A 26,999-nucleotide genomic window follows, 5' to 3' on the forward strand; every position below is an offset into this window, starting at 1 on the left:
GTGTGTGAGAGTCAGAGAGAGTCCAGAAAGATCCACTGTCACTTTCTGGAGCTTTGTTTAATATCAACACATAGACGGTTAGATTTAACAGACGCACAGACAGGTAGCTGGTGTTCCGTCTCAGTGTGTAATAAATCCAGGTTGTTAATCCATTCTCTCTCTCGCTCTCGCTCTCTCTCTGTGGGATTGGGGCTTAACTTGCAATGGTCATTATGCTGAGTGCTGTCTGTGTGTTGACCCCAGCTGTTATTGACCAGAGCTCTCCATGTGGAGTAACACTGACCTGACCCAGAAAACTGAGTCCGCTGGACACGTGCCAGATACAGACACACACACACACACAAGCACATAGTCCTACACAACACATATTTCTCCTGCATCGTTCTCTCGTGTGTGTGAACCAGACTCACCTTTTTAACCTGGGCCTCCTTGATCTTCTCCAGGGCGACTCGGATATTTTCTGCCTTCAGCTTGGCAGCCTGCTCCTCCTGCACACACACACACACATTGACGACAGCAACAGACATTATACACCAGTCGATCAATACAAACCAACAGCATTGACAGACACATTTCCTGCAACATTTGCAATCCGTATTAATGACACACATGCACAACTCTCACCTACCTGATTCCTCCAACAGGAATTCATTGTTTATTTTTCAGTGGATTTCCCTCAAACAACCAACACTTCTGTGTCTGCTTTTTCAAACAAAACTACAAAAAAAAAAAAAAACGCATCCAGAAAATCCCAGTTTTTATGGGCAGTCTTGTGAGCTGGCTGTGCACATAACTCCTGTTTCCTTAGGCGTCTTCCAGATGGATATTTATCATGCTAAAGATTGAAGAAAGAGCTAAAATAAGACGATGTGAAAGCAGAGATTATTCCCCAAAAAGAGCAGCACAAGATTAGTCCCAGCGAGACAGAGGTGCACTTCCCAAGGAGCACAAACTGTGAGGAATCATCAGACACGTCTGGTCGGCAGCGCAAAACCTGCTTCTCCTCCTCCACCTCTTCATAATCATCATCATCATCATCATCTCCGTATTATTGTGACCGTAGGGGAATGTCATTGGATTAATGCTCGGACGCTACATGTTGGTACATAATCATTGTCTCTCTAGAGGATTATCCAAATTTCCCAAACACACACTCAAACTGGAGGCGATGCCAGTGTTTCTCTTCCACTGCAGCCAGCAAACTAGAGGACGGATGGAGACGCGAGAGAGTGAAAAAGTCCAGTTCTGTTTTCCTCCGACAACTCGGCAGCGAGATGCTCCGATCTGCAATCACAGCTTCAGTTCGATTCGGCACAAACACCAGACTTCAATAAGGCGATGGTGCCAAGATAAATCAGAAAATAAACAGTAGAAGGAGGCAGTGGAGGAGGATGGAGGGTGGATGGAGAAGCAGAAGTATAACCAGACAGCCTTAAATCCAGCAGAGCAGAGTGCAGGCGCTAACACAAGATCTGGAAGCAAAAATAAGAGTAGAAATAAACAGAGAACGATAGAAAATGAAGAAGAGATACTGACTATCTGATCTGTTTACACTCTGACTGAGCTGCAGGTTGACTAATCTAGTTATCCACTGACTTACAGACTGACTGAGAGCCAGATTCACTGACTACTGACTGATCGGCTGGTTAGTGATGCAGCCGACTGTTTGGTTCACTAACTGATAGACAGACAAGCTGACTGACTCATTCCCCGACTAGCTACTAAATCAAAGTGAAGGATGCTACCTTGTCCTGTCACATCCTCCCTGGCCGAGGTAGACAGAGGGAATGAGCGGAAGAGAGAGGGAAGTAGAGATGGACGGCGGTGGGGGAGGGGCGTTTTTTTTTTTGCTGTGCCAACTTGCATGCAGAGGCACTGATCTCTTTATCTCAAGCTCTCATGCCCCCTCCTCGCAGTCTCTCTAGTCCTCTCTCGCTCCATGCAACACAAGTCTCCTCGTCTCTCCACTTCTCTTATCTGATTTGTTTTTCCTCCTCGTTGTCGTTTTCTCCTCGTCTCACTCTCTAATTCACTCGTCGTCTCTCTCTTAGTTTGAAGTCAATTTTAGGGGATCTTTCCAGTCGCTTCACATGAGTGTCTGAGTGTCCGTGTGCCCTCACGGAGGTGCTCCACTTTAGCCAGTCAGCTTACAACACACATTAAAGAGGACACATATTGTAAAAGAGCGAAAGGGCAGAATGAAATGAAGAAGATGGGGGGATGAGGGAGAGCAGATTAGCAACCAATCTCCTTATCGACACCCCCCCCAAAAACCCCCTGATGTACACACACAAATTCTCAAAGCAGCAGCAGCAGCAGAGAATCCTAAGCTCATAAACAGCTTCATAATGACAAGCCTATGTTTTGTTGGTTGGGTTTAACGCCTGAGGATTTACATTAAAAGCAGTGAAGTATCAAACGTACTAGAATTAAATTTGAATGTGATGGTGTTAAAATTTGTCATCATGTATGAAAACTATCTGAATCACTAAACAGGCACAAAGTCAGTTAATAAATGTGGAAAAATATAGTGTTTCAGTTAGTTAGCGTGTGATACTAGAGCTGGGCGAGCTGGATATCAAGATATTAAATGACCTATATCGTGATAGAAGATTTTAGGCTTATAGCCCAGCCCTATGTGATACTATTTAAATCAAAGGAGATACGCGGAGTGTGTGCAGAAAAAGAAATATTAGCAATATAGAAAAAATATTGTGTTAAAATATATGTAAGTACAGAATGTTACGACGTAAATCTTACAGTTTGTTTAACAGTAACCTTCAAATAAAATGGTAAGTAATAGAAACAGTCAGCGATATCAGTTACCATGTAATATGATAAAATACATACGTTATTCATGTTAAAAAAATATAAAATTAAAATAAAGCAGATTTGGTAATGGTAAGTTACAATGCAAGTCTGATAATATATTTAGTCACAAACTTTAAAAAAAATCAGATATTACATAAATCTATCATTAACAGCTATTACAGTACGCCTGACGCACAGACATTAGACTTACATAACACCTATTTGAGCTTAAATACACCTAAAAATAATATGTAGAGACAAATAGTAGATCTGAGGATTATATTTGACTAAATATATTATATAATACCTCATCTGTTCGTGCCTTTTAACATTTGAACTGTGGGATAATGGCTGCTAAAAATATTTACTAAACATGAATGAGATAGTACGGGTAGCCAGGGAATAAAACACCTGTCATATAACATTATTCTGCGTTGCATCAATTAGCATTTTAATGCTATATGACACTATATTCTACATTATGTCAGTTAACGTTCACAATGCCTTATCAACAGAATATTACAGGCCTGAAGCAGCTGGCTAAGAAGTGTCAGCTATCATCATCATCTTCATCAGACTCATTATTGTCCCCTTCATTTCTGCCTTCAACATCTTCATCATCATCACTGCAAGGCCCTGCCCAGGGTTACAAGTTTCATTTCCACATATAGTTTGTAACTGTAAAGTTACTTTGGATCATTCTCCCTCAATATTATTGATCTTGATTGTTTACTTCTGAATAATTTTAAATCTTTTAAAACAGACGAGGTATCTAATGGTTGTTATTGCTGTATATATATTATATTTTTTCACTAATCACTTCTATAATCACTCCCTCCAAAGCATCCCGGCTGAAACTTGTACTTTTCATCTTGTTAAAATGTCCAAAACTTCATTTCATAACAAGATGTGCTTCTAAAAATCATAAATAAATTCAGGTCAGCTGTTAATTTAACCTAAACAAAGCAAGCAAGCAAGCAAGCGTGTGTTATCTTACTAACATTTAACCAGTGGGCAAACTCCAGGTCTGAAAAGTGAAGCTTAATAGCCAGCAGGGGGCGACTCCTCTGGTTGCTAAATGAAGTCTGTGAGAAAATGAGCCTACTTGTCACTTGATTTATTACCTCAGTAAACATTGTAAACATGAGTTTATGGTCTCAATCGCTAGTTTCAAGTCTTCTTCAGCACAGCATGATGTTCATTTAGTAAATTATGGTCCCATTTAGAGTCAAATAGACCATAAAGCAGGGGATGCTTTAGGGCGGGGCTACCTTGTGATTGACAGGTTGCTAACATGGCGTTGTCCGGTATGGGAGTTGCCCGTGTTTTCATCTTACAACTTTAACCCTTTCACAGTGTGTTTTCACTTCATGAAAGTTAATTTTAACATTTTAGTCTCCTAAAAAAGTCTTATTCAGCATTCGGTTGTACTTCGCTCCACCCTCTTCAGGTTGCAAAAATGCCAAATTCAAGGCTTCAAAACGGCAGTTCACTTCTTATATACAGTCTTTGCATACTAATGTTAGCATTGAGACTTTTTTAAATGGCCGCAGGGCAAAGAATGGATGACTAAACGCTGACACTTTTACAGCTTTGCTCCAATACTTCTGATCATATCTTTTGAGTTTCACATGGATCAAATAAATTGTTGCTAGGAGGGAACCAGACAGGATGGCACCAAATACCAAAACATTTTCTCAACTTCCCTGTGTCCTATGAGAGCTGGAGATGCAGGTCTGGCTATGCATACATGATTATTTTAGTTTGTAGGTTTAAGTACCAGGAGTGACTTGTTAAGCCATCGACAGATTTCTGATGTTTAATGCAGAAAATAACATTCATGTTTAACATAAGCTTGAGAGACTTTCCCTTGCCCTTTAAAGACAAAACACTGAGCTTAGTTGTCATATCAACATTCTTCATTTATTCAGACCCTCTATCACAATGAAACTGAATCCCTTAATTTTTTTTAAATATCATGAATTTACCCATTAATGATGGTTAGAGGGATTGTAAGAGGATAATTCATAATTGGTCAAATTTAAGGGTTTTATATCTTAAAAAATCTCTTTATCCCTTCAGAAAACCAATTAAAACCCATGATGATCCATTAATTCAACCATTAAGCCCAAATCTGTCTTTACTGGCATCGCTTTGCATTTTCATTTGGATGTAAAAATGCTCCGTTTTTATCAGACATTAACGATTTTTCAGCAGATTTCTTCTTGTACCGCCCACCACAGATGACAGGTTTTTTTTCTTTGCCTCCCACCGCTGTCGTCATCATGATTTCCAGCTTGCAGCATAAACGCTTTCTCTCCATCTCATAGATATTCAGTTGACCTACATTATAGAGCCACTAAAATTAGATTATGCCCAGGAAAGATCCTGCTGCCTTTGAAGTCATAAGGAATGTGTCCCTCCTGAGCCGCCGTAGGCTCGAAACAGAGCGGACTGATACGACTTATAGAGAGGCAGCAGAAGTGGGCCAGCCGTGTGTGAGAGTGCGATCGAGAAAGTGTGTGGGTGGATTGCATTTATTGCTGAAGCAGTGTAACACTGACACAGAAAGAGTACTATTGCATGCTAACAGCCTCACATACAGTGCAGACATTTACTGAATGCATCTGTGCTCTGGAAGCCGAGTTTGATAATTACACCCTCAACCTAATCACTGCTGCAGGAATTAGACTGGCCCCGTAGCTCGTAATCTGCCTGCAATCTCAGGGGCCCCTCCTACTAATCTTAGACCACAATTTAAAACTAAATCACATTTTTCAGGGCATTTTATTCCAAGAATCAGTGAAGTCCGAATTAGTGCAGGAATGGAACACTGAAAGACGATGAGATGGGTGCTCCACTGCAGTAAAATCTAGATTTCAAACCAATGACAGCTGCTTTGAGATAAATGTATCTTGAAGGTAAAACATTAATCTGACTACATTTACTTACTTTGGACCCACTGGGCCTAGAGTGATGTCTGCTGTTACTAAAAATCTGTTAAATACAGTGGTGTATCAGTGGGGAAAAGGGGATGTCTACTAGATTATATCAAACTATGAGCTTTAAAAAGGTACCCCACTGGGTTCTGCTTGATCCAAAACTCAATTTGACCCTCTGAGGTTTAGGTAGATACTTCTTTTTCTCCGCAGGTTGATGGAATGAGGAGGACTTGGAACAGATTTATAAATCTGTGTGCTGCCATCACATAGGCAGCCAAAGCCAAGAAACGAGACGGCCCATTGCCAGCCAGCAAGCCAGTTGCTGTATGTGTGTGTGTGTGTTTGTTTGTGTGTGCATGTTTGTGTATGTATGATGCTACAGGGAATCACCCCCTCTCTGCCCCAAAGAAGATTATCCCTGAAGATCTGGCACATTCATCTAACATCCAATCAAACTGCCTCATCTGCTTTATCATCCAATCAAATCATGACGTTGCTGTTCCAATCAGAATAAAGCCTCCTTACAAACTCTTTATCTAATGCAACTTTACCCTCAGTCATTAAGAAGCCTACAGCTTTAGCTTAAGAGCAGCGGAGACTCTAACAAACATTAAAGTCGCACATTATCAAGAGCCATCTCTCTGAGGACATTTATGTACGTAATGTAGTGCAGCATCAGAAATGCTAAACTGAAAAGACAAATTTCAATTACGGTAAAACTTCCTCAAAATTGTGACGTTGATCAGAGCCGTGGAAAGGTTGATCCCCACCAGCACCCTGATCTGGGTGGAACAACAACACCACCATCACCAACAACAATTAGAGTAGTAGCTAGTCCCATTATCTGCATTGATCAGTGTTAGCTAGCACCAGGCTCATCCTCTGAGCTCCATTACTGACACTGGCTGAGCTCCAAACACCCGTTACCAAGCAGAACAAGGCTGCTACCTCTCAGGTCACCGCTGCAGGCTACAAACTGCACACTGCCAACTACAACAGGCTGCAAACTACATGCTGCAAACTGCACGCTGCAAACTACAACAGGCTGCAAACTATATGCTACAAAACTACATACTGCAAAACTACAAGCTGCAAACTACAAGCTGCAATATAACCCTCTACAAACTGCACGCTTCACATGCAGTACTTCACATAAGCACCATTTCAACAGAAAACATACTCCCCAACAATCTGTATCTTACACACATTACTGCAATTTTCAAACACAAAACTTTTTGTTTTTATTCACATATTGTTAGAAAACCTCTCAAATACAGCAGATCTCCCCCAAATGTTCCCCAATATTGACTCTGGCTTGTTTTCCTTTTGTTGAAAGAGTTTGTAAATGAAGTTGTCAAATAAATTCTAACGTGCTCCGTTTCTTCTTAGAGGAAACGTTTTTTCAGATGGTTTCATGGGAACGTTCGGTACAATTCCCGCTCAGCTGATTTTAGCAGATAAAAGCAGACACAGAAGAGTTTCCTCTCACACTTACCTGTTCTTAGTTTCATAAAACACGAGTAAGTAATTCCAACATCATCATCACTATTATCAACCCAAACATCTCATTACAAGCAAATTGTGTTGTTGAAGCAGTCTTACAGCACGATTACACAGGATGTGTGTTAAGGTGACATTCACCTGACTGTTTTACATGTTTCTAAAACAAACAATTTGGTTTTTTGTCACGCTGGCAGAACTTTTGCTTCTGCATTGACAATAACTCCTGTGTGATCGCATCCTTGTAAGACCCCTGTTAGAGCCAGTGGCACATAATAACCATATATCACACACAGTACACATGGACTCCCTCATGCCTTTTCTTATTCTTACACATAGCAAACCTTCATGCTTTAAAAAAAAAAAAAAAAGGCAAAATGGCCTCTGCACTGAACAACAACCAAAGAGATGCTGTGTAAGATGCAAAAGATGAAGAAAAGAATGTTTTCTCTCCACAAATGCACAGGTGGACACACAATAATAACAAATATCCACAAAGCTTTACAGAATGAAGGCTCAACACATTGAAAGTGATAACTAATGCTTTTTCTGTTTGTAATGGTATTAAATAAATGGTCTTTTCTGCAGGACATTTGATGACCGGTTTGATTTTATTGTATTCATATTTGTCCAAATATTCATTTTTACATATTAAGCTAAATATATGTTTTGTCACTCAAAACTTTGACAGTACTCCTTTGACAGAAATGAGGAATTTCAGACAACTGTCACAACTCACTCAGTATAATTGGATAGTTCATGATAATGAACTACTGATGTAATATTTATAGCTACTCTGGTTCCTTCAACAAGGCTGGTACGGTAAAAATATTATCAGTTATGACCCAAATAAATATAAAACTGCATATTTTATATCTACTTTTGTGCCCCGCTATGAGTCAAACAAAGTACAAGTAAAAAGTGCAAAGCATGTATATTGTGTATTCTGTATGTAAGACATAATGTGATTACTTTGTGCTCCACAAAAGGTCTTTTTAAATTTGTATTTTTTGACAATTATCACCATTTTATTCACACATTTTAGAGTGTATGTTAGAAACAACTCTAAAAAATGCATCCAGTGCATTTCTGCCTTGCCAGATTTCAAATATTTCACATCATGACAAACCAAACAAACACAGATTGATTATTTTAATCAGGACACAGTTACACTAGAGTAACTGTATTTGTAACAGGGCATGGGGACACCACGCTGTATCGCAACCTCTGTAAAGCTTTGGGATTATACACCAGCATACTGCAGTCAAACAGGACACGTCACAGCACTGTGCATTACACTAACACACACACAAACTCTCCTCTTGTCAATACTTCTGAGAAGGAGATGGCGAAAGGAGGAAGTGGAAAGAAGAGGAGTTAACATGCCTCCTGATGCTTCATACACAGAGACACAAAGCGGGGACAGAGTGATGCCATGCAAGAGGAGAGGAGAGGAGAGGAGGGGCGTGCAGTAGTGAATGGAGTATCACCTTGGTCAGCAGGTGGGAAGGTTTTCCTGCTATGTTTCTCAGAATCAGAGAGGTTTCCCTGTCCAGATAGGAGTGCTTTAAAGAGAGACAGAGAGTCCTGGTGAATTAATCTGGTGTTTGATTGAGTTTAGCAGAAAGCTGTGCGGTGAAGCAGAGAGAGAGAAACCTGTGAAGGAGAGCTGGACACATAATAATCAGATTACAGTAATGATTTACAGTAGCTATGCTGGGATGGAAAGGAAGTGTTAAAACACACATCAACCAACATTCATATAAAGTAATTTAGAGCTTATTTTCACTCAGACTAGATAACTAAGATCATGAACTGATAAGGAAATCAACCTGATCCTGTAAGACTGTTGTATATCATCAACACACAAACGCAGTTATGTTCTGACGCAGTACTTTCATTTCATTTATATGAGCTCACTTTTCTTCAACCTGCCCTGTCTACTCAGATTCTTTTTTATTTTTCCCAGAATGTGATTTAAAAAGAATAATGGGTGACTTAAATTTGACCTAAAAAACTTTCATAACCTCTAAGAGATGCCATTTTTGGACATTGCACCTGGTTAGCTCAACAACAAGCTTGCCGACATACCGGTATGCACATTCACTGATCAAACACCACGTCTATACATCAATGAGTTTGGGTTTTTGCCGCTTGCTGCAATTTTTCTCAGTTACTGGATCCAGAAAATCCTAATTTGATCAAAAGGAGTGGAACCTGTGAGGAGCACCACAGCAGAGTGTTATATACTGAGACTCCTGTTATTCAAGCTACCTCTTTTTAAGCCTCATTGAAGAACTGCCACTAAAATACAGAACTTACAAGAAGTATCTAATTTACTACTTTAAAACTATTTAGTTAAAATTCATCTGAAGAAACAAACAAAGAGTGTTGAGTTTCCCCATTGACTTCAGTTTAGTTGATTTTTTCTTGGAACTGACATCTAGTGGCGATGAGAGGAACTGCTATCTTCTGCTATCAGAGATACCTGGAAGCCCATACTCCAAACTACTAAATATAATCAAAGAATGTATAAAAATCCTCACAAGTAGCCCTTTAACTGGCATGGTTTAATGAGTTTTTAACATCTGAACTGCCATGGAATCAAATGTAAAAATATCACTTTTTAAAAGTAAATTATCTCGTCATTTTTACGCACATAAATTGTTACGGTTTATCCTCTGAGAGAAGAGTGTGACATAGTGAGACTACAAACTTTACCAGGAAGCTCCCACTCAGTGTCCATTATTCAGGTTAGGAAATAAAATAGACACAGAAACAACCAGGGTATGGTTTCACAGTAATGTGTGTTGTCTCTCTAGACTGGAGAACTAAAGTGTGGTTAACATTTCTTTGGAAAATAGAGTTTAAATAATTCAAATAGAAACAAGTGTACAGTCAACACTGAGAATGGAGGGCTGGATTGTAACTCCAGACCAGCAGGATACCAGAGAGATTCTTATTAATAATAATAATAATAATAATAATAATCCCACATACATAGATGCTATTGGTGTACCTCGGGGAGTGCCAAATGAGTTTAAATTAGCTGATCAAATAGCTGCAGGATTTGAAAACTTGCCCCTGGTGTCCGCTTTGTTTCCTATCACACCCAGTAAAAATGTTGACCGCATTAACTACATCCACTATAATGTTCTCCGTTTGACTAATTTAACCCGTGATGCAATTGCCGGACTAGCTGAACAAATGGCTCCTACGTCACTGATGGTGATCCAAAATAGAATGGCATTGGATATGCTGCTAGCCGAAAAGGGCGGAGTATGTTCCATGTTCCAAGATTCCTGTTGTATTTTCATCCCCAACAATACAGCACCTGACGGGACAGTGACCAAAGCATTAGAAGGACTTAGGACATTATCTGACAAAATGCATGAGGATTCTGGTATTGACAGCCCGATAAATGATTGGTTAGACCGTACTTTTGGGAAATGGAAGTCTATGATAATTTCTCTGTTTTCCTCTATCCTCGTTGCCATTGCATGCCTGATATTATGTGGTTGTTGTTGCATTCCATGTATTCGTCATCTCAGTGAGAGAGTAATAATTACTGCTATAGAAAAGAGACAGCCTGACAACCCACCTGCTTATCAGATGAGCATGCACACAGCGGAAGAAGGGGTAGAAAGGCTTAATTTAGAATACCGTGACACCGACCCCGATTCAGAGGGCGGGAATGACTTGAACCTCATGTCATATATTTCTGTGAAGTGAACTTAGACAAGTTCAAAAGAGGGTCTGTTGGAAATATATCATGAAGAATAATATGGCAAATGCTTAAACTATTATGTTACGAGTTCAGTGGGTTGAAGATGTTTAGACTAGAATTAGAAGATGAATACTGTGGCGTCTGAGGGACGTCTCGTGCAGAGTCTCAAGGGTGAGACGGCATAAACATATTTTTGTGTAGATAGAACAGTCTCAAGGACTCAGCCTTAGGGAAGAAACAGATAGGGGGGAGAGGACAGAATGATATGACCAGTAGACAGCGTTGTCTAAGGATGGAGTCAGATAATAGGAAGGTCAGATATTGTGGAAAAGTACTACAGTGATATTGTGGAAAAGTACTAAGACGGATCAAAACCCTGCCCTCTTCAGAGAATGCTTGTTGCTGTGTATAAAAGCAAATGTAAAGAAAAGCTCGGGGTTCATTCACTGCGAACTGAAAACTGTATTACATGTTATCAGGGACACATTGATGAATCCAGAACTTCTGTAATAACTCTTTGCAACTTTGATGAATATATCTGCGGAATAAATTGATACTGATTTAACCTAATTTGCAATCTTTTATGATTTTAACTCTGAGCTTGCAGCTGCCTAGAAGATAAACCAACACGCATGAAGGTGACGATTCCCTGAGGGGAATTCCTTCATTACTCAGTAGCTAAATTATTGACTATATAACTCGTATTTACTGACAATGTGAATTCCACAGACATGCAACAAATCTGTGGCTCAGTGAGCTTTATATAATCCCACATACATGCACATGCAGCAGTGCTGTGAGTCAACAGATCACCCTGAGCATGTTCCTACCGGGCAGACGGGGGTCCAATATAGACCCGCGTGGGTTTTACCGTTTTTACTAGAGTAAAGGAGACATATTTAGGAGACAAACAAGGAGTTGTTTGTGGTTGTCAGGGTGGGTAAGGGTCAGAAATTTCAAAAGACCTTGGTCCACAACTCCAGTTTGCTTTGCTGATCCCATATGTTCATATATTTACCAGTATTTTTGTTTTGGAATAAAAAATATCCACTTCCTCAAAACACAATTAAATGATTATTTAGTTTAATCTTATCTTATTTTGTTCCATTGAAAGATTGTGTTGAAATGTGATGTCCATCTAGTGTTGTTAGAAATAACATATACATGTGTATATACCGGCATATATATTCAGACACTAAACAGATAGTGATCTGTTCTTATCTTTAATAATCACGTGAACGTGTGTTTTGTGTGTGTGTGTGTATGTGTGTGTGTGTTATTCAATCTCTAGAAACCATTTTATAGAAAGCATTAGTTCTCTCTTGATAACCACAGATTAAAAATAATATTTAGGTCAAACGCACATGAATACGCACACACGATTACAGCCAGCTTTTCCCTTTGGCCAAGATCTGACCAATGTCCAAGTGTGTGTGTTGATCCTCTCTAGGACACATTAATAAATAAGAGAAAACTGTTGCTTCACAGGAAGACTTGGTTAGTCTATATGTGTATCTTCCTGTATGATAAACATAGATCACAGCCTGACTGTAATGTTAAATATTCTGTGCAATCAAAATGGTCTAATTCAGTATCTGCTGTATCTAATGTAACCTGTATGTCAAGATGTGCACAGATTTTGGTTCTAATCTGAATTTCTTTTCATTTTGATAGATGAGTAAATATGTTTACTTTATTATCAATGAGTATATGTCGTAGTAGGGCTGGAAGTTACAGGTTAACTCACAATACGATTGCTATAATCATAGTTTATAATCATTATGGTATCACCAAACAGAAGAGAGGACAATACATACCATTTTTCTTCAGATTTCTAACATAAACTTTGAAAAAGGAAAATCATTTTGAACAAAACCACCATGGTGACAAATTAAGTTTCTCTCCATGTGCACTAAATACATTTTTTTGTTATATAATTTTTAATTGTTGCTTTTATTTGATAGAGACAGTAGAGAAATTAGAGGAGATGAGGAAGTATGACCTGCAGTGAAGGTACTTTGCCAGACTCAAACAGGGGACGTTGTGATTCCAAGTTTAGCTTCTTAAACTCATAGACGGTTTTCCGCAATTTGGTCAAGCACTAAAGTTACTTAAGCTTTTTCCTGCTATCCACCATCTTTACTAACAGCCCTTTTCATGACAAATAATTACTGTCCGTTCATCACACTGTAATCAGTTGGAGGCTCATCAGTAAGACAGCAGAGGCCTTATGCTGGCTCAACGTTCCTTTTGTCAAATAATATGAACTATCATGCAAAAAAGAGGTAGATTTGGGATTGTAGTTTGCTTGTTGAACAGGTGTCTCAAGTTGTTGTTTCCTCGTCCCACCTCAGCGCCACCCAGTAACTGACAAAGATGGCGCCTGGCATTAAACCCCCCGGGCGTGTTCCCAAGAAGGGTCCAGATGGACGACTAATTGTTTAAATATAAATTGTACCTTGTGCCCTAACCTTCTTATAGTCTAATGATTAGCATGTCAGTGTCCTTTTGTCTTTTCTTCTATCGTTCCTTGGTATAATGTTGAAAGGCGAAGGATATTGTATAATAGACTACTGGAAAACCATGACCTCCCTCGTCACGTTTCAAGCATTCGTGACAAAGCTCAACTCTGACAGTCATCACTCAATTTAACCTTTATTTCTCCCCAGCACTTCAATGGGGATGCTATTTTTCGGCCCTTAATAGACAGCGAGTTTGTAAAGGAGAGAAAGACTCTGATTCAAACTGCAGGAGTCCCAGTTTCTAATGAGCTGGACTCATGGGAGCAGCGCTCTGGGCTAAAAACACTACAGCACATCCTCTAATCCCTCTCTTTGTTTTCTCTCTCCGTCTCTTTCTCTGTATTTGTACTCTTTCTCGTCTCTGTGTCACCCCTTTGCTTCACTCTCTGTTCGTTCCCATCATTGCCTTTCCCTTGTTCCTTTATCATCTACGGTCATTTGCTGACTCACTCTGGCCTTTCTCTCATTATTCTAATTCTCTCCTTCAATCCTCTTCTCCCTTTACTCTCTCCATCGCCGGTCTCTCAGATTTGCAGGAGTATCTGTGTGTGCACTGGATGAATTTGGAGCAGTAACCCAGTTTCCTTCTCACTAAACAGGGTTTGTGTTCGCAGTGCAGCTCATTTGGTTTCTTCTTTTGGGTTGAGCAACATTAACATTAACGAGGCTTATATTTAAATGCCTTCAGCAGCCACCAGGGTCCGAAACAAAAGAAGGATTGAGGTATAAATGCAAAAAAAAAAGCCCTTGGGAAATGGGAAATGCACACAAACCAACCACTGTAACTGTTATGAGCTCTTTTTGGCATTTTATCCTGCTCACATTTTTTTGCTAGCACAGCTACGAATTGTTCACATCTGACTACGCAGGTGATTCAGGGAAGATTGTGACCAGGCTTTTCTTTTCAGTGTATTCTGGGACAGAAGAATGGAGCGTTTTTTGATCTTAAAGGAAGCGAAGAAACAGCCCGAAGCAGCAGAAACAGCCAGCAGTAGGAGAAAATGCCAACCAACGCAAACCACTGCTGCAGCAAAAACTTAAAACAACTTAAAAAATTCAACAGCAAGGAAGGGTGGACTGTTGGAGAGGACCTGTTCCTGATCTGCAACTCTGGAAAACAACACAACTGTTTTACCGATAAAAAGGAACTGGTAAAGGGGGACTTGAAGCCTAAAAATACACTCAGGTTCAACACTATCTCTCTTTGGAAATGCAAGTTGTTACAGAATATTCTGATTAAACAAGTGCTATTTTACAATACTGTGGCTTTAAATCTGTAAAGTGGCAATAGACAAGTTTTTTTTAAGGGTGTATTAATAACATTTTTATGTAGGTGAATATCTAAAAAAATAAATAATACATCTACAGAGCCTTTAGAAAGGTGCCGAATAAAAGTATGGCTTTTCCTGAAAAAAAATATTCTGATTGTGATTTAATCATTATAAATATTTTGGCGGGTCCAAATTGAATGTTTTGTTTATCTCTGTGGAAGATACCTTAGGTCACGTGGTGTCTCTGTGTCGTCAGTTAGTGTGGAAAAAAAGGATAAATGGCTGAGATTGACGGTAAGTGCCTGGCAACGACTTGTTGTCGTGGGGGAGGGAGAATGTGACATCTAGTGGCTGAATGTTATCAATGTTATCAATAGCACCTTTAACTTATTATGAAGTAAATGTTGATGTATGGCTATAGAATAATGACACGTTTAAATTGGTTCCCTTTAAACTTCGCTTTCGCACTGCAATTCTGTCTGCCACCTGGTACGATGTCTCAGGAAAATGAAGGCTGGACTTAAGGCACAAAGGAAATGCGTCAACCAAAACTGGAAGCGGATAGCGCTTTTGTTTTCCCCGGTAGCTATCGGTAGATAGATATCCCCAGTTACCAAAGAATATCAATGTAAGTTCTTTGCAGCAACTATCCCCAGAAGAGGAAATAGCGACAGTGGAACAACTGGAGTAACAAAATGCAGTGTTCTCTGCAGTGTTGCACTCTTTTCTAATGAAAGTAGCTAGCAGTAGCTCAAAAAATTGCTAAAAGTCGACATATCGCGCCATGGGCTCATTTGCATATAGGTGACATCACCGCACGTTAGTTTACATAAAGTTTGTCGGTTGCAGCGAGGGAGAGAATCTGTGCTGTTGGCAGAAGAGCCTTGACTGTGATTAGTCTGAACAGCACTGGGAAGGAATTACAATTTATTACATTTGAATATGTGTCTTGCTTTTCTCCCAATTATCTGAATAAGTCACTAAATTTGTCGCTTTTTTATAAATTAAGTCGCTAAGAGGGTCTGAAAAGCCGCTAAATCTAGCAAGAAAGTCGTCAAGTTGGCAACACTCCTGTGACTGTCACATGTTAATGCAGCTTTAAATGCAGATTGGTTTGAAAATGTCTGCACTGCATGACAAACTCACATGAGGTCACTTGGACAATAGTTCATTGTGATGGATTTCCGTAAACAACTTGCTGCCTGGAGGAATTTAAACAACAAAACCAGCAGGCAGTAGAGTAAAAGTCCTTTACATTCTCTCTCACCCCTTTGAGTCAACTATTCTAAAGCTGTATGTTTGCTCATAATGTTTCCTGTATTTTCATTGCAATTATTGGCTGAAGCACATAATCTCTTCATAATCTGCTTGAAACAATAACTCCTCATAATCCCAGTCAGTGGACAGGTTTTAATGAGGTAGATCCAGTTAAAACACCTGAACATGAAAGCAGCACTCAGGTAGACTGTTGTGATGGGAGCCTCAAGTCAACATTGATATACTAATCCTAGTCAAAGGAGATCTCTCAGGTGATGTACGGTCCTGAGCTCTGAGAGCAGCTGAGCTGTGTTTGTGTCTCAACAGAAGTAAACACATCTGTTGACTGATAATACTGATCATTTCATCAATAATCCATTTTAAGTTTGTTGTGTTTAATACCCTTAGCTAGCTAACCATAGCATCTGCTCAAGTAACAAGATAATATTTATGATAAGTGCATTAGCTAATGTGTCTTGTAGAAGCATCCTTTAGCACAACATCACTGTGCTATGTGATAAATCCTGTATTACATAGTATTGAGATGCGTTTCTAATATGTTGTCCACCCCATTTATATCAGTGACGGTAGGCTAAATAACAGAAACACCTCTCTGTATACCACAATACAGTTCAGCAGCAACACAAACTACATCCTCCACAATGATCACAGTTGAATTAACTCTTCTCAATAAAAACTGAACATTATAACCTTCATTAGCTTTAGCCAGGTGTACCTAATAAACTGGCAACTGAATGTAGGTCAAAGTACGGGTACTGACTGTAACCTCTATTGGGTGTTCTGAGATACATATAGAAACAGAGTTTTGTCTGATCTTATAGATATTTTCTCCGCTGTAGTTGCTTAACCAACTAGCTGCATCTTAATCTTAAACATATTTAAGCTGAAGTATAATAAATTCATTTTTGAAATAAGCAAAGTGAGGATCAGCTGAACACACAAACCATTCATTCATCCTTTTGTAAATACAAAGTGAGCATGTACCTCTGTGTTGGGATGACCTTGACTGGCTCCTTCAGCTGAGGGCAGAACTGAAAGCTGCTGCCCGTCTGATTCATTGGAGCGAAGAACGCTGTCCAACGAGTCCATGGAGGAGGCGGAGTTAACAGAAACTCCGGACCCCGAGGTGACGGAGGAGCGCGAGGAGTGAACAATTGAACGTGCCTAAAAAGAAAGTGAAGAGAAGCCGCAGGTAAGAAAACCAAAAGGTCAGGTGGTGATGTGACAGCTCCAAATCCTTAAGGCTTCAATTCAGTCAAATAAAGTTGATAAGCTCAAAATATTGATTTGTTTTATGCTTAGTTTAAAGTGTTTATACAAATCAAGGGGCTATGGATAGAAGGTGTTGTATGCTGCACAATCTTTCAAGCTCTTAAACACATTTTTATTCATAAACTGTGAAAAGTAATCAACACAAAATCAAAAGGCTGAGGCCACTTCGAAGCTCAGTTCACCTCGTGTTCGCTGACTGTGCCAACTGATCCCGTGCGTCGGTGCTGGCGCTGAGACGACCCGGGCCGTCGCATCGTGGCTGATGTGTAGGTGGAGGCGGAGCTAAGGGAGTGGGAGGAAGTCTGGCGAGCAGCTTCATCCATACTGAGAGACGCCTGATGGGAGAGCAGAGGACAGAAGGTGAAGGCTGGGCTCATATATCATACAAAACGATGATGATGATTTTACATTGACACAACAGCATGAAGCAGGTTTAGTAAATATGTGATCCCTGTGATGCAGACATGAATCAATCATTTAAATCTCATCAAAATATTCATCAAAGTTGTGGTTGTGTAATCTGCCATAGCATATTCTGATCAAGACCATGGTGGTCTGAAAGACACAAGAACTCCTGAGTTGCCATGAATCGATCCAACTTTCTCTCCCCAATACCTAAACTCAGCCTCTACTGAACGAGTACCGGTTCGATACTAGTGCTCTGTTTTTCCCAAATACAATGCCGCTCGCCGCAGGAGTTACATACCTTTACATTCTTGTAAATAGATAATTATTCATAAATAGTTTTATATAAATAAATACATAGGCTACGAATAATATTTTCTCTGATTCTTCTCTGATATGTATGTATACAATTTAATTTTAAATTAAAGAAGTTACAAAAATGTTTGTGTAGACCTATGCTGTCAGTTATAGTTCTTAGAGAGAAAGAAAATCAGAATCGGCAGGTCAGACTAAAGCATCCCTAATTTTCTGCCAGGTGGTCGTCTTCACAACCTGCATCAGTGCTACCACGATGAAAGCAAATGCTGCCATGTTGGCTTGGCATAGCTGTTTCATTTCTATTTGCAGTGTAGTGAAGACCTATTGCTATGTACTGGTGAATGACTAAATCATGTCTTTGAATCCTCTTCATACAGTTCTCAGCAAATGTCTATCCTCAGTGCTTAGATGGCTGTTTTGAACACTGTAATGTTTTAATACACCAACGTTTTCTAAATGAAAGTCCTGGTTTTCAACCCAGACAATACTACGCAACAGGAAAAATAAACATACAGTATCTAAAAGGTTGTAGCAAAAACACAGACCACACTTGGGAAAAACAGTGAAACAAGTTTCCCTCTTTGCTGAGCATCAGCACAAAGCTCTGCCTCCAGTTCTCCCCGACCTATTTCTAGTATCAGGAGAGCCCACTGTGTCTCTGTCCTTTGTGCTTGAATTTCTCCAGACCTCCATGAGCTCGAAGAGGCAATGATTGGTTTACCAAGTTCACTTAATGTTAGAAATGTTCACCTCTTGCTAACATTTTTGTTTGTTATGAGTGTTTGGAGTGATGGATGGATATAGTAATAGTACAGTATATTGATAAGGTTTGTCCAAAAATGTCACTCACACACATTTGTATGATAAAATACATTCCCACACACCTTCTCCAGCTGGGCAGTGATGTCGTCCAGACTGAAGTTAGAGGCCAGCGCCGGTCTCCCATGATGCCCGGTGGGAGCTCTGATAGTGCCAGCAGGTGACGCTCTAGTACTGCTGCTGCTACTGCTCGCCCCGCTGCTGCCCCCTCCACCGCTAACATTGCTACTACTGCCGCCACCACCACCACCGCCGCCGCTGCTCCCTGCTGACTGCTGCCGGCTGCTGCGCCCTGCTGGAGGCTTCTGACGAACCTGGAGATGGAAAGAAGGAGTGAATATAGACTCAGTGAGAACCAGCAGACCACAGGGGCGTAATTACAGCCAAAACTCTCTATTAAAACAAGACACAAGCTTCATTCTTCATATGGGCATTGATCAGCATAGATGTGCGAGTGTGTGTACCTTGGTGTCGGTCAACCCCAGGCGAGCCATGCCGCCAATGCTGTTGGGTTTTGTGTTGACGGTGCTGAGTTCCTGTTCAATCGAGCAGAGATCTGCCATGAGAGCGTCGAGGTCCACGTTCTCCCCCTGATTCAACGCCTCTGTAGACACACAAACACATCAGCATGTGAGACGTGGAGAAGACAGAGACAGACAATGACAGAGCTGAAGAGGAAACGTGTAAATTAATCAAACTTTAAAGGGAATAAAAGTGTCTGACCGTTGATGTTGTAGATGGAGAATCTGTAGGAGAAGTTGGCCATGTTGGTCTCTTGTCTGAGGGGAGCTTTCTGTTGAGGGGGTTGCTCCGGGCGACCGTCATCCAGACTCTGGATAGAAACAATATTATAACCTTTGCATCACAATAGATGAAATTCTGTGATACATACATGCAACGTCTACAGTATCTGATATCTTCCATGCAGATCAGCTCTGGATCTCCCTTACTTTGTGTACCTGCGTGAGTTTGTCCAGCTCTCCGAGCCAGGCTCCAAACATCTTATCCAGGTCCTGGTCCTCCTTATCGCTGTCCTCCTCTTCCTCCTCCTCTTCTTCCCTGACCGACACCTCCTCGTCTGACAACTGATCCATCTAAGGGAGAGGACAGAAGGAGGACGTTGAGAAGAGAAAAGAGGAGAAGAGAAGGAGAAAGAGACAGAGGTTAATTCTTCTGCAGTTTCAGGAGTGTGATCTCTCAGCTCCATCTAGTGGCCAACGGTCTGTACTACATTTCTACTATTTCACCTCATTTCTGAGTCTCTCTCTCTGAAGTAAACAGCAGAAGGCGCTTCAACTCCTGGATCACCATCATTGCCAGCAACCAAAATAAGGAAGTCAAGGGTCACAACACCCTGACAACACTGGAACCAGATACTTCCAAAATTGGTCGACCGCAGGTTTGAGAAATCCACATGAGACGCCTACTTAAAGCCTTTCTAAAGCTTCTTGGCACACATTTAAAAGCTGTAATAAAAAATCAAAGATGACAATAAAAGCGCGTTTGTGACACATCACAGCTGGTGAACGTCATTAAAATATAATATATGGACAGAATCAAGAAGTGACAGAAGGAATTTAAAAGTTAAAGAGACAAAGTCCAGCTGTATTTAGTAAATCAAACGAGATGCAGTTCCAATTACCATCCTTGAAAAGTGACGTGACCCATTAAGGCATGTAACACTACTTAATTTCAGACATTTTTAGGACCTTTTTAGAAGCCAGGGACAAAAATAAGAGCTGGGCAGAGACATAGGAGACATTGGTACATCCTTCCACGAAAACACTTTGTTCCAGTGAAAAACAAATATTGAAAACTTCTCCCAGAAATACCCAAAAATGTTATAATATTCATGATCCCCGGTTGACGGTTCCTAATAATTTAGTGATCTTTCCTTAAGCACCACTGGCAGGTGACTTCTTCCACAACAAAAAACAAAATCAAAAGACTGACATGAATTTTACAGACTGCACTTATGCTCCCAGAAGGTCAACATCTATGACTGGTGGACACTTTTGTATTGTGGTGTGCAGTGAACACTGCAGCCACCAGACATTCATGGCTTCATCTTGATCTTTGACCTTTTGTCTTCACTATGTGTCATTTTGCATATTTTCTTTATTTTGGGAACATTTTTTTTTTTTTGCACTGAGCAAAGATAATGTTGAATATTTTTAGAACTATAAAACACAAATAGACTTCCTGAAATCCTGAATTTTAACGGTCAAAAGATCTACTTGACTTCTTGATTTGCAAGAGGACAGAGTGGTCTGTTCCACAGTCTAAAAATAATAATCATAAACACGATTTATAACAAAAAAATACAAGAAGCAGGACAGGGAAATTTAGGGGAAAGGTTACAAGAGATTAAGACGTGTGTGTGTGTGTGTGTGTGAATTGTTTATGTAACTACACTGAGAACAAGTCAACACACTTTTGGAGAGTGTTGCTGTGATTAATGACGGCAATAATGATCCTTCACTGAGAGACACACACACACAGTTATGAAAATAACTACCGGCTTAAGCTGGAATACAGATCAGAGACAAAGACACGCAGCAGCTGTTGAATTCCTCTCTGTGTTGACAACCAGTAGCAAACATCTTTTCACTCCACACATGAAGTAATACGCTTTCAAATGATTTATCAAACTAAACACTTCCGGTGCTACTGATTTATAAACGTGAAAATATTGAAGGTTTAATGCATGAAAAGCAAACATTGTGCTTGTTGTGTAAATAAATGCGAAGGTAAAGCCACAATTGAACTTAAAGGTGCTCTATTCGATAACAACTACTTGCTGTGTAAAGATATAGAGGAGTAATGTCTACCTGAGCAGAGAATGAAGTCGCTCTCCCTCTCTGTGTGTGTTGTAATCTGAGCTTCTATCTGCTTTGTTGACATAGCTGGGTCGGACACCCGTGCTTTTGGTGCTTGTTCATGCGTGTGAGTGTGCCGAACTGGCTAGCACACGGCCGCCGCTCTGCACTGCTGTCATACTGCGGTTACAGCTGATAACGCCGTTGGGTCGCCGAAGCGTGGCACCCTCCGGTTCTCCCCCAGGTTAAAACTGTTAGCTCTGTTAACACCGTTACCTACAATTTGCCGGCTCAGCTGTTGCCATGTTGAGAGCCGTGCAGAGGCAATAGAAATGCTCCCAATCTTGTATTTAGCACCTTCAAATGTAGTGACATTTTGGGAAATACGCTTATTCCCTTTCTCGCTGAGACTTAGATGCGAAGGTAGATACCACTCATTACATATGAAGCTACAGCCAGGAGACGGTAGGCTTAGCTTAGCATAAAGACTAGATACAGGGGGAGACTGCTAACTTAACTCTGTCCAAAGGTAAAAAAAAAATGCCTACCTGTGCAGAAACTGAAGTGAAATAAACAACAAGTTGTGATTTGAGGATTTTTTAAACCTTTGGACAGAGCCAGAGCCAAGCTTGCAGTTACACCATGTTTCCAGTCTTTATGCCAAGCTCAGATAATTTTTGACGGACAGAGTGGCATCGATTCTCATCTAACTTTCAGCAAGAATGAACAAGTGTATTTCCCAAAACGTCAAACTACTTCTTCAAAGACACAATGAAATTTAAAAAAAAAATCCTTTTTTTTCCTCTCTGGATATCAGTTAGGAGTAATGTTTACATTTCCAAAAGAGCACGGTTGCTAATGATCAGATCAATAATCTACTCTTCAGCTCTCTCTTTCCTCATCACTCCTCAATCCCTTCGTTTCTCTCCCATCTCACCTCCCTCCCATGTGCTCTAGTTCTCTCTGCTCTCCTCCTCCATCCTGTACTTCCTTCTCTCCTCACCTCCTCCTTCTCCCTCTCCTCCAGATCTCCACCCAGGCAACCCCAGAGTATTGCCCAGGGCACAGCGTGCTATTCCTGGGTAGACGTTTTGTCGTCGCCCCCCCTGTCCCTCCCTGGGGAGAGACAGCTAGCCAACGCACACACAAGATTAGAGAGCAGAATGTCACACACCCACATACAAACACATTGAAAAACACACCACACACACACACGCTGAGGAGCGGCGCTACAATTAGATCCCTGTGGTTAGCAAGGTCTGTCATTTAGACTGGAGGATAGGGCGAGTGTGTGTGTGTGTGTGTGTGTGGTTTGGGGACTGCTGAGGGATTAGAGGAGCGTTGTGAAAACTCTCACAGCTGCGCTCTTCAACAATCTGCTGCTTCCACGCAGGCGAAGGTTAGATCCTGGCCAACAAATTAACCTTTTTTCTAAAAATCTAAATGAGAAGGAAATTCACTTCACGTTGCATCTGAACTCAGCTTCCTCCTCGGATGGAGCTTTATCTCTCCGACAAAAACTGCTCTGTGCAAATCTGCATAAATTGATAAAACTTTCATGAAATTGTGATCCATTTATCAGCTCCACAAATACGGCTGTTTATGTAATATGTCAGGCTGTTCTCATACACCGTGCGTAGCTATACCTACGAAAGGTAATGCACTGTAATTCATATATATCCCATGGAATCAATGCATATGTAATCATGAACTAGGAAGTTCAACAAGCGACAAACGCTGCATAGGGAGGAGGTCGGGGTGGACCAAAAAACAGTGTTTTTACCCCGTGTGTAACAAGAAGTCAACGTGATTCATGAAGTTGTCACGCAACTTCCATACTTAAGTAACGCCACTTCTGTAGTTATTTGAACCCAAACCACGATCTTTTCGTAAACCTAACTAACTAGTTTTGTTGCCTTAACCTAACCAAGTTGTTTCCTATGACAACAGAAGTTTATTTTGAAAAGACTGTATGCATGTAACAAGCGGAAATTGACACATGCTTCACGTGTTGCTGGACATTCGTAGGAAAATGCACAAAAAATGATGAATAACTTTTTCTAAGATATCATACGAACCGTTGTATGAGTATAAGTTGAATAGGTGATAATTCAATCTAATGATTTATCACCCTTCTACATATTTATGTTGACACAAAGTTCTCTGATCAAGATATCACGGTTCACAGTTGCCACATGTCTTAATCAATGATAAGCGTGATGACAGCGTGAAAGTTTAAAGCTGCACTAATCAATATTTTCATACAGCTTCCCGCAAATACATACCTAAAAATAAATACGTACAAATAATATATAAATAAATAAAGGGGTTCATACTCAGATGGATGTATGTACCACTTTTCTAAGGGTGGTCCAATGGCCTTCTGGGAGACGTAGGACGAGTAGAAAAGACGACAGAGATAAACTTTTTCCACAAGGACAAACTGTACAATGTATTGAGTGGGCATTTGGGGATTTAAAAGACACATTTTAGAAAACATTTCACACAAACTCACACCTAAACATTTTCCAAAACATATCACAAGTGTATTGTTTTGATTTCCTACTGTACCTTACAGGTAGTGATTTAATTTATGTCAGTATGGTGATGAAAAATTGAGTTGCAGAGAGAGTCGAAACATGCTACAGATATAGAGTGTATTATAGAAAACAGTCAGTTCCTGTTATTTCCACCTTCAGACCTCAACTTGGTGTATTCATGCAGACAAGCAAACCCAGAGGAAAAAAAAACTAAAGTTAAACATGGACACAGTAAATAGGATCACATGAATTTGGCCATCTCTGTATTACGCTGGTTGATAGCAGTTGAATGCACCACCAGAAGGAGTCTTAAAACCAGCACTCTGTCAGACTGTTCTCTGTCAAACAGAGCTGAGACAGCAAGTCCTACTAGTGATGGGCTATAAGTGCTGTGTGTGTGTGTGTGTGTGTGTGTGTGTCCAAAGTAAACAGTAATTACTTTACTGCAGCAGCCACACTCCTCCTGTCTGTCACACTGAAACCATGCAATCATACTCCCCATCCTTCATTCCTCCCGCTTCTCTTCAGTTTTTCTTTCCCTTAATTTCTCTCCCTTCTTCCTCGTCTATTACTGTTTTCTTCCCTCCCACTTTTTCTCCTCTTCACCCGTCTACCTCGTCTCCTTTCCTTCACCTCTCCTCTGTTTTAATCAGAGGGAGTGAGACAATAAATAATACATTTATTACTGCAGTTTCTTTTTTTCAGTTTCCTCCTGTAGCAACCACAGAGTAGCAACTCTGAGAGGAGAGGAGACAAAAAGAGGAGGCAAGTGGAGAGGAGAGGAAAGGAGAGGAGACAAAAAGAAGAGACAAGTGGAGAGGACACAAGAAGAAATGAAAGAGGACACAAGAGTAGAGGAGTTTAAAAGAGAAGAGGCAAGAGGAGAGGACACAAGAGGAAAGGAAAGAGGAGACAAGTGGAGAGGAGAGGAAAGGAGAGGAGACAAAAAAGAGGAGACAACGGGAGAGTAAAGGAAAGAGGAGACAAGAGAAGAGGAGAGGAAAGGAGACACGACAAAAAATAAGTGACAAGAGTAGAGGAGAGGAGATAAGAGAGGAGGAGACAAAAAAGAGGAGAAAAGTAGAGGAGAAGCGACTTGAGAGAAAGCTGCACTGTTGCCAACAGTCTCTCTTCCCTCTCGACTCCACCAACATCTGCTGTTTTAGTGCCTTTGAGCAACACGCTCCATCTGTACTGGGCAGCTCCCAGTTTCCCACAGTGCAACACGGAGCCTCAACTGGTGCACTGCCACAACAAAACGACAACAGAAAAGGCTTTAAAGTAGCTTCATTCAGTGTGGCCCGTTCCCACGGCTCTATATCAGGACATCACACTCACTCACACACAACACACACAACACACACACACACACACAACACACAACACACACACAACACACACAGAACGGTATTTTTAGGGTTGTTGGGTTTTTGTGAAGCAAAGCTATAAATCAGATCCAGAGAAAAAGAGTGAATCCAGTAGATTGAGATTATCTCTCTTTCTCTGTCACACAAACAAATACACACACACACACACACACACACACACACACACACTAAAGGACTGACCGTGCAAAAACTTTATCTAGAGATCTTGCAGACTTTCTACAAATTATGAGAAAACATTTCCGCTGTCCCGTTTGTCTCAATGATTGCTTCAATTCTATCTTATTAACAGACATAGGCCCCGATCACAATGGGACGCATCGCTAGAAACACGTCAACGGATTGTTTTCCTATTGTACGGCTCGCCTGCCGTGCGCTCCTTTCTTGCGCTGCATGTTGCGTTTTTTCTAGTGGTTTTTAAACTGGCATAAAAGTTTAAATATTCTCAACCTTTCAGCGCCAGGTGTGTAGTCGCACCGCTCGTCTGTGGCCTTGTTCAGACCTGGTATTAACATGTGTCCTGAGTGATCGGATCACAAGTGGGTAGTAGTACAGGTGTGAACGCACTCAAGACGCATTGAGGACGCATTGAGATCTGATATTTCAGACCACATTCGGAGGTGGTCTGGACCACATATGGCCACATTCTTTTAGTAGTGTGTATGTAAATGTGTCCTGGGCCATATTAAGGATCGCCTACTCAACTGACATCCCGCTGGGATCCGCTGCTCTGCTGTATCCTGTCGGTACAACTGTATTTTATTAAAATATATCTTATATATAGGCTACATATCTACAGACTATCAGACTAGGCACAGGAAGTGCATTTTTATCATCCTGTCGGAGATGTGTCTGTGTTTTTGTTCCGGTGCTTTGCATGGAGCTGACACCCGCCCGCCCGCTCTCACTCTCTCTCATCTCCGGCTCTCTGGAGCTCTGTACCCTGCTGTTGCGTGGCAAAGGCGGCGGTGCCAGCGGCACGGAGGTCACCAGGGACCGCCGGTACAATAACCAATTATTTTGATGTTAATAAAATTTACCCGAATTCATGAATATGTAAGATATTACATCACAATATCTGCTGTATTAACCACGTATTTACTACGTGTTTATTTGCATTTAGAGCGGTGAAGTGAGATCGGATCACAAGTGGTCACTCCAGACGTATGTGGAGATGCATTCTAATGCCAGGTGTGAACAGACGTACTTAAAGCTGTCCACTTGTGTCTGAATCAATCAGGACTCATGTTAATGCCTGGTCTGAACAGGGCCAATGTCACACTTGACCCAGGCAGCCAATCAAATCAAGCAAGAGGCGGGCTTTACTACTTTAACACTTCCTTCCTCTTGTTTTGATGCCGTTATAGTTTCACTACTGTCTTCATCAGCT

At 40.8% G+C, this 26,999-nt stretch overlaps 1 protein-coding gene across 5 annotated transcripts in view; it reads right to left on the minus strand.

Annotated features, from left to right (window-relative positions):
• The window catches only part of LOC119500226 (ras-associated and pleckstrin homology domains-containing protein 1-like), a 68,694-nt gene that overhangs the window by 12,165 nt on the left and 29,530 nt on the right, over positions 1–26,999 (minus strand). For 2 of the 5 annotated variants that reach the window (XM_037789854.1, XM_037789855.1), the window contains exons 3-10: positions 19,816–19,959; positions 19,589–19,697; positions 19,330–19,469; positions 18,931–19,179; positions 17,506–17,658; positions 17,036–17,215; positions 8,744–8,818; positions 411–488 (exon numbers count right to left, since the gene is read on the minus strand). In XM_037789854.1, coding sequence (XP_037645782.1) covers positions 411–488; positions 8,744–8,818; positions 17,036–17,215; positions 17,506–17,658; positions 18,931–19,179; positions 19,330–19,469; positions 19,589–19,697; positions 19,816–19,959 — 1,128 coding nt within the window. The remainder of the gene's footprint in view (positions 1–410; positions 489–8,743; positions 8,819–17,035; positions 17,216–17,505; positions 17,659–18,930; positions 19,180–19,329; positions 19,470–19,588; positions 19,698–19,815; positions 19,960–26,999) is intronic. The other 3 variants (XM_037789856.1, XM_037789858.1, XM_037789857.1) reach the window with 3 other exon arrangements.

Source organism: Sebastes umbrosus, chromosome 13, assembly GCF_015220745.1.
Source record: "Sebastes umbrosus isolate fSebUmb1 chromosome 13, fSebUmb1.pri, whole genome shotgun sequence".
NCBI classification, from domain to species: domain Eukaryota; kingdom Metazoa; phylum Chordata; class Actinopteri; order Perciformes; family Sebastidae; genus Sebastes; species Sebastes umbrosus.